The following is an 8938-nucleotide window of genomic DNA, read 5'->3' as shown; positions in this document are numbered from 1 at the left end:
AAAAAGAAAAAAAAAAGAAAGAAAACAACAACAACAAAAACAGCCCAGCCCTGTTCAGATCAAGTCCATAAGTCTGATATTACCCCATATGTCAATACTACTCCATAATTTCTTTAGACTCACTTAGCCATGCAATGCAGGAAAATCACAGGCCAGTGGGTGGAAAATCCAGTGGAAGTAGAGAAGTGGCAGGGGCTCTCCATTTGGCTCCTCCAGTTCCAAGGCTCTGGCTGCCTCAGTGTAGTTCCATGTGGCTTGTCAACAGGAATGTCTCCACAGGGAGAGGAAGCGGAGAGCGTGTGCATTCCACTTCCAGGGAGGAAGATAGGGGTTCCCAGAATCCTTAGGAGAATGCCATGCCCACACAGAGGTCTCACTGGCTATGATCTGATTGACAAGCTAGACCACCCATTCACAAGTTGACAGGAGATTCTCTATAACTGCCACACTTATCAATAACATTTAATGTAAATGGATTGAATTCACCAGTTAAGAGACAAAGACTAACCAAATGCATAAGAAAATATGAACTAATGTGCTCCTTACAAGAAATGCACTTCAGATATACAAATGTTGACTACAAATCACAGGATGGAAAATATCAAGCTAATGTAAGTAAAAGCAAAAGCTGAAGTAGCAATATTAATCTCAGACAAAAGAGACATCAAATAAAGGACATAATGAGAGATAAAGAAGGTCTCTTTATATATAACCATGAAAGCTTTCATTGAACAAGAAATTAACGCCCTTGAATTTTTGTTACATGTTTTTTGGTATTTTTTTATTTGAAATCCAGGATTGATGAACCTATCGAGACAACTAGTAGAATGAGGGTTTCTGGGAAGTACAGTGCGGAGGAAGGGCTAAAGAGGAACTGATATCAAGGAGTTTTAGAAGGAAGAGCATGTTTTGTAACTGGTAGCAATTGTATAATGCTTCTTGATATGACTAAACTATGGAATGATATGACATCTGTATTAATTCCCAATAAAACTATATTAAAAAAAAGTCAAAGAGCATATAAAAAGACAATTTTTGCATCCTTCAAGGGTGCCGACATTGCTGTCTTCAAGTGCTGTGAACAAATTATAGAGCACAGGGAAAAAAAAGATACTATAATCCTAATTAATATATATGTCCTAAATGAAAGAATTTAATAATACACTTATCAAATTTTTAGTGAAATAGACAAATAGACCAGAATATAACAATACTAGGAGACTTCAACTTACCACTTTAGAGCAAAGATGAATCCACTAGAAAATCAACTGACACAGAAGAAAGAACACAATTGGTCAACTTGATCTCTTAGACATACTCAGAATACTTCACCAACAAAAGCAAAATTTACAGTCTTCTAGTGTTTTTGGCATTTACTCCAGATCATATTTTATGCCATAAAGCAAACATCAATAAATTTTAAAACATTGAGATGCTACAAATGATTTTTTTCAGATCACAAATGCTGCAAAATTAGAAATCATTCCTATATGGGAATTGCAAAGCACTGTGCTTAAAAAGCACTGGATAATTGAAAAAATATATATAATAAAAAAATTCCGTAATACAAATGAGAAAGAAAATACAACATATCAAAATCTCTGGAACTTGGCAAAAGCAGTATTTAAAGAGTGGTTTATGATAATAGCTGCACATCAAAAAGTGAGAGGGAAATGGGATTGTAGAGTAAATAATGAAGGCAGGAGAGGGGAAGGAGAACTAGAACTGATTGTGATTGCACAACTTGTTTTAAAGGCAGTTTAACCATGAGGGGGCGGGGCGGAATACTCTAAGACTGATGTGGTGCTAGTTGTACATTTTACCTTGATATGATTGAACCATTGGATTTTTTGATATGTACATTATGTGCCAATAAAACTGTTGGGGGAAAAGAAGTATCCTTTCATATCACAATTCCAGGATTAATTTAGTTTTTCTTCAGTTCTTTTAATTTGAGAAATATGGAGCATATTCTCTTTTGGGTTTATATCACACATTTTATTACAGTATTTTGCTTTGCCTTCTTGACCTGTTCAATGTGTCAAACTTATTAATTAGATGTTCTCTAAATTTATATTATACTTTGACTTCAGTGGACTTGTTATAGTTTTTCCCCTCAGCTTCAGCCTGTTTGTACCTGCATATGAATAATTGATGACTTTTCTGTCATCACATTCACTGTCAAAAACGATAAATTATTTCTGATCATTGAGATTGGTAATATTTAGCTTCTCCATCAACTCTTCCAGAAATATACTTAACTTGATTCCTGTATAGTCCACCTAGCAAAGTATATATGAATAATTGGAATGTTTGTTATTGGGAAAAATATTTCCCATGAAGAGGCTGTGAGGGTCACTGGCCTTGCAAAATTCTATCCTGTCATTTGTAACACCAAGTCACATGGTCCAATTACCAATCTTTTTTTTTTCTTTCCAACTTTCACTATCTGATCACCAGTCACTGTCAATGAATTGTGATTACATGTATGACCATGATCAGATGACAAAAGTAGGTAAAACTATTTAAAATTTTCTCATTAGTGGTGGGTGTGTAAATTTGATTAGCAGTGTTATTAACTGGTTTTCCTTGTAGGTATAGGAATATTGGCCTACCACTGGCAGGATTGTATGTACCATACTCCAGGATAAATCTTGAAATATCAGTTTTGGCAATGAATGTAATACCACTCTTCCTCAGACTGCCATCCCTGGCATACTAGATCATATGATTTTCTGATAGAGGCCAATATCAGTCCGTTTCAAATTTTCAATACCCAGGATACTGGTCATCAAGTATTTCATTTCATTTTACACAACTTTCTGAGAAACTCAATTTTCTTACATTCTGATTTCATACATTTCATGTATCAATTATTAATAGATGCTTGTAGCTGTTTTAAAAAATGAGGTGTCAACTAAGTAAGTACACATGGAAAAAGCACATGAGCCTGTGCGATCCAAGGATTGTAAATAATATAATCCAAATCAAAAGGAGGGAAGGGTTTCAAAGCTTAAATTGTGAACATCTGGTTTGCAAAGGTCTATGTACCACGACAACGGAAGCCCAAAATCAATTTCCAATGTACACACATTGATTAGGCTCCAGTGAATCCCCTCTAACCATAATCAAGCAATGTGTATAGCCTTGTTATCAGATGAAAAGCATGGTAAAGTTGTTTGGGTAGACTAGAGAAATAAATTCATAGACACTCATGTATATGAAAGAGCTCTATATACAAGAACAATTGATTATTGAGAAAACTTCTCAGCCCAGTCCAGATCAAGTCCATAAGTCCGATATTAGGCCATATGTCTGATACCAATCTATAAATTACTCTTCAGACTCACGAAACGCATGCAATGATGCTGAATACAGGAAGATCACAGACCAGTGGGTAGAAAGTCTTGTGGATCCAGTGGCAGTAGAAGCATCTCAGCACTGGCAGGAGTCTTCACGTGGCTCCTTCAATTCTAGGGCTCTAACTTAGCTCCATGTGTCTTCTCAACAGGAATGTCTCTCACGGAGTGAGTGTGTGTCCCCACTCCAGTGAGCTATTTACCTCCTTAGTGCCTCCAAATGAGGTCATCAAGCTTCTACCTGATTGACAGACTAAACTCCACCCCTTCACTCTTTAAGTCTCAAAATGACAACAGATTATGTTACTACCACATTGCTTAGATTAAATAATTAATAAATTGTTTAGCTATATTTAAATTAAAATGTAATGCCTTATTTGCTCTGCCTTTTAACCCATTTTAAAGTTATTCGAGTTTTTATTATTTTCTATTTTCTTTTTGATTGGCTTTTTTTGTTTTACTTTGCTATTTTTGTTAGTGTTTTTTTTGGCATCTTTCCATATATGAAATCCAGGATAGGTAAATCTTTGGAGACAGTAACTGGATTAATCGTTTCTTAGCAGTATAGCAGGGAAGGGTGGAGGGAAATAGAGAGATGACACAACTTTTCTTGATATGACTGAACTATTGAATTGTATGCTATGTAAATTATATACCAATAAGATAAAATTTACATTTGAATTTGGAGATTCAAAACAAGGCAGGAATAATTAAAATAAACAACACATCAACTATAATAATTGGTAAAAGTCCAGCAAAACAATCTTTCAGTTGCTAGAAGAAATAAAGACTAAGACAAGAATAAAATTAATCGGAAAATATTTTTTGAAACTACAAAAAAAATCAAGACAAAAACTCGATTCTTCAAAACGATTAACAAGATTGATAAACCACTGACAAAGTTGACAAAGGTAAAGAACTAGAAGACGCAAATGTTACACATAAGAAATGTAATGGATAACATTACAACAGAAGCAACTGAGACTAAAAGAATCAGTGTTATGAAAAATTATATTGCAATAATTTTGAACATCTAGAAGAAATGAATACATTTTTAGAAATACATTATTTACCTAAATTACTACAGACACTTGTAGATAATCTCAACAAGCATGAGTAGAAAAAGATCTGGTCATAACAAAACTCCCAATATCAAAAATTCCGGGAACAGATAGTTGTTTTTTTATATAAATCATTTTATTGGGGGCTCGTACAACTCTTATCACAATCCATCCATCCATCCATTGTGTCAAGCACATTTGTACATTTGTTGCCCTCATCATTCTCAAAACATTTGCTTTCTACTTGAGCTCTTGGTATCAGCTCTTCATTTTTCCCCTCCCTCCCTCCCTGCCCCGCCCTCACGAACCCTTGATAATTTATAAATTATTATTATTTTGTCTTGTCTAGAGTTAACACCAATCATACATGAACTATTTTATAATATACTAATGGACAATATATTGCCAAGTTATTTTATGAAGCAATTATAGCCCTGATACATAAGCCAGGCAAAGCTATCACCAGAATTGAGAATTATAGACAAATATCTCTGATGGATACAGACATAAACTTTTTCAATAAAATTCCAGCCAACAGAATTTTAAAAAAAGCATCACAAAATAATACATCATGATTGTATTAGTCTGGGTACTTTGGAGAAACAAATCCACAGCAACTCATGTATAAGAGAGTTTTATGTAAAGAAAATGTGCATCACGAAAACATCCCAACCCAATGCTGCCCAAGCCCACAAGTCCAACATTAACCCATTTACCCAACACCAGTCCACAAAGTCCTCCACCTCACAAATCAGGGGCAATGATGCCGAATGCAGGAGGAAAGCTGAGTCAGTGAACGAATAAGCATCTCAGCACTAGCAGAGGTCTCCACACGGCTGCTCCAGCACCCAGGGCTGCATCGGGATAGGTCCATGTAGCTTCTCCTTGGGGATGTCTTGTAGGAAGTCAATCTTGCAAGCTGAAGCAAGAAACTGCTAAGGCAGCTGCACCCTGGTGCGACCATCACAAAGCAAGAGACCCGAGAGCTAGAAAGGCGAGGCTCACCACCCATTTATCCCTCCGCTTTTCAATTAGCCCCACATGTGATTATCGGCCAGGCTGGCACAATTAACTAACTCAATGATCATACTAGATATGCAAGGATGGTTTACAATTAGAAAAACAATCAATGTAATCCACCACATAAACAAAATAAAGGACAAGAACCATGTGATTACATCAACTGATGCAGAATAGGCATTTGATAAAAGTCAAAAACATTCATTCTTGATAAAAACACTCAATAATATTTGAAAAGAAGTGAAATTCCATAGCATAATAAAGACTGCATATGCAAAACCAGCAGCCAGCATCTCAATTAATGGAGAGAAATTGAAAACATTTCCTTTTGAACAGGACCAGATAGGGTTGACCTTTATCACCATTCTTATTTAATACAGTCCTGGAAGCCTTATCATGAACTATAAAACATCGTGAATAATCAATTCTTTGGAATTGTGGTGCTGGAAAAGAATATTGGAAGTACCATGAACTTCTAAATGAACAAACTGATCAGTCTTGGAAGAAGCTAGAGTGCTCCTTAGAGCACTCCTTAGATGATAAGACTTCATCTTACACACTTTGGACATGTTGTCAGGAGAGACCAGTCCCTGGAGAAGGACATCATGTTTGGTCAAGTAGAGGAGCTGTGAAGGAGAGGAAGGCCCCCAAGGAGATGGATTGACACTGTCTGCAACAATGGGCTTTAGCATAGGAACAGTTGTGAGGATATCACAGGACCAGGCAGTGTTTCCTTCTGTTGTGCACAGGGTTGGGTTGCTATGGGTCATAACTGACTCCACGACACCTAATAACAACAGCATAATGCACCAAAAAGATATTAAAGGTATCCATGTAGGCACAGAAAAACAAAATTCTCTATTTGTAAATGATGTAATTCTCTATATAGAATACTTCCATAGATTTAATTTAAAAGTTGATGGAACTACTTGAAATCCCCCCACAAAGTAGGCTAAAAGAAGAACATACAGAAACCAGTTGGATTCTTTTATATGAAGGAAGATGACACCAAAAAGGATATTAAAAGAACAATAGCATTTACAATAACGACCCAAAAGAAAAAGTATTTAAGAATATCTTAACAGCAAAACAAAAGACTTATACAAAGTAACCTAAGTGCTGCCGATGTGGGCAACTGACGCCTGGGGCCCATTGTCTGTGTGGGACTGAGGGGCCCTGGGAGCTAGAGGGGCTTCCACTGGGGGCGGTGGTGGGGTAGGGGCGGGCCTGGACAAAACGCTGAGTAAAGGCTGGCTGGAACTGGAGAGCGACCCCGGCCTCTTCACCCTGCTGGTGGAGGATTTTGGTGTCAAAGGGGTGCAGGTAGAGGAAATCTGTGACCTTCAGAGCTAATGCCAGGGCCCTGTGTATGGGTTCATCTTCCTGTTCAAATAGATCGAGGAGCGCCGGTCCCGTCGCAAGGTCTCGACTTTGGTGGATGACACGTCTGTGATCCATGATGACATTGTGAATAACATGTTCTTTGCTCACCAGCTGATCCCCAACTCTTGTGCTACCCATACCCTGCTGAGTGTGCTCCTGAACTGCAACAGCGTGGACCTGGGCCCCACTCTGAGTCGGATGAAGGACTTCACCAAAGGTTTCACCCCTGAGAGCAAAGGCTATGCAATTGGCAATGCCCCAGAGCTGGCCAAGGCACATAACAGCCATGCCAGGCCAGAACCTCGCCACCTTCCGGAGAAGCAGAACGGCCTCAGCGCTGTGCGCACCATGGAGGCGTTTCACTTTGTCAGCTACGTGCCCAACACAGGCCGGCTCTTTGAGCTGGATGGACTGAAGATCTACCCCATTGACCATGGGCCCTGGGGAGAGGATGAGGAATGGACAGACAAGGCCGGGCGGGTCATCATGGAGCGGATTGGCCTGGCCACTGCAGGGGAACCCTACCATGACATCTGCTTCAACCCGATAGCGGTGGTGCCCGACTGCAGGGTCAAGTACGAGGCCCGCCTGCATGTGCTGAAGGTGAACCGCCAGACAGTGCTGGAGGCCCTGCAGCAGCTGATCAGGGTAACAGCCGGAGCTGATTCAGACCCACAAGTCTCAAGAGACTCAGCTGCCTGAGGAACCCAAGCCGGCCAGTGGCAAGTCTCCCCCAGTGCTGGAGGCCAGCAGGGCCCCGGTGGCCCCCGAGGGGACCTACACAGATGGTGCCGATGAGGTGGCTGCTCCGGGTGCCCCAGCCCTGACCCACAGCCTGCCCAGCAAACCCAAGCTGGTGGTGAAGTCCCCAGGGAGCAGCCTCAACGGGGGTGCCCCCAACCCCGCCCCCATTGTACAGCCCAACACCCTGGAGGTCCTGATGGAGAAGCTCTGGGAGTCCTAGAAAGACCTCTCGCTGCCTCTGTCCATCAGGATGAGCAGCCGGTCTGGGAGCCCAGCTGTGGCCGTACCCGCCCACTCTCAGCCCTCACCCTCACCCAGCAATGAGAGCACCCACACAGCCTTCAACTCGCCGCTGCGCTCTCCCATCTGCTCAGCCAACCCGACTCGGCCCTTCAGCCCTGTCACGTCCCACATCTCCAAGGTGCTCTTGGGTGAGGATGACAGCCTACTGCGGGTCGACTGCCTGCGCTACAGCCGCGCTGTGCGCGACTTCCCACATCTCCAAGGTGCTCTTGGGTGAGGATGACAGCCTACTGCGGGTCGACTGCCTGCGCTACAGCCGCGCTGTGCGCGACCGGGGGCCCGCTGTCAGCACGGGCCTGCTGCACCTGGCTGACGACACGGTGCTCAGCCCACTGGCACTCACAGATGGTGGCAAGGGCTCCTCGCCCTCCCTCAGAGTGGGCCACAGCCACCAGGGGCCCAGCAGCCCAGAGGAGAAGGAGGCAGCGGCGGACGCAGCAGACGGCCGGGAGAAGATGGGGCTGGGGAGGCCCGGGGAGTCCATCAGCGGGGAGAAGTACTCGCCCAAGGAGCTGCTGGCCCTGCTGAAGTGCGTGGAGGCTGAGATCGCCAACTATGAGGCCTGCCTCCAGGAGGAAGTGGAGAAGAGGAAGAAGTTCAAGATCGATGATAACAACTATGACGAGTTCATCTGCACCTTCATCTCCATGCTGGCTCAGGAAGGCATGCTGGCCAACCTGGTGGAGCAGAATATCTCAGTGCGGCGGCGCCAGGGCGTCAGCATAGGCCAGCTCCACAAGCAGCGGAAGCCTGACGCGCGGAAACGCTCGCGGCCCTACAAGACCAAGCACCAGTGAGGAGCTCTGCCCGGCGCATGGCCCTCCCCAGGCCCCCGGGCTCCCAGTATTACTGCAGAGCCCCAGGCAGAGAGCCCAGGGCCGGCCGGCCGGGCAGCCCCACATGCTCTGGAAGCAGCCGCTGGTGCCGGGATGGCAGGCCCTGGCCCTCTGGCCATGGGCAGCAGAGGTATATTTTATCTATCAGAGACGTCTATTTTTGGGGCTCCAGCCCATCACGTCACCGCTGGGTTGACATAGATGGCTTCCAGCGCTGCCCTCCACAGTCCTG

At 42.9% G+C, this 8938-nt stretch overlaps 1 protein-coding gene across 1 annotated transcript; it reads left to right on the top strand.

The window, feature by feature from the left end:
- The first annotated feature begins 6244 nt into the window (after positions 1-6244).
- LOC101640237 (ubiquitin carboxyl-terminal hydrolase BAP1-like) lies at positions 6245-8667 on the top strand. The gene is given in 4 exon segments (XM_045285490.1): positions 6245-6266; positions 6612-7473; positions 7475-7988; positions 8074-8667. Coding segments are annotated over 4 exon segments (1992 nt in total).
- The last annotated feature ends 271 nt before the right edge of the window (positions 8668-8938 follow it).

Source organism: Echinops telfairi, unplaced genomic scaffold, assembly GCF_000313985.2.
Source record: "Echinops telfairi isolate 266 unplaced genomic scaffold, ASM31398v2 ScPeMD7_7472;HRSCAF=8510, whole genome shotgun sequence".
Lineage (NCBI taxonomy): Eukaryota > Metazoa > Chordata > Mammalia > Afrosoricida > Tenrecidae > Echinops > Echinops telfairi.
Note: the sequence above shows the minus strand (reverse complement) of the source record. Positions and strands in the feature narration are given on the sequence as shown.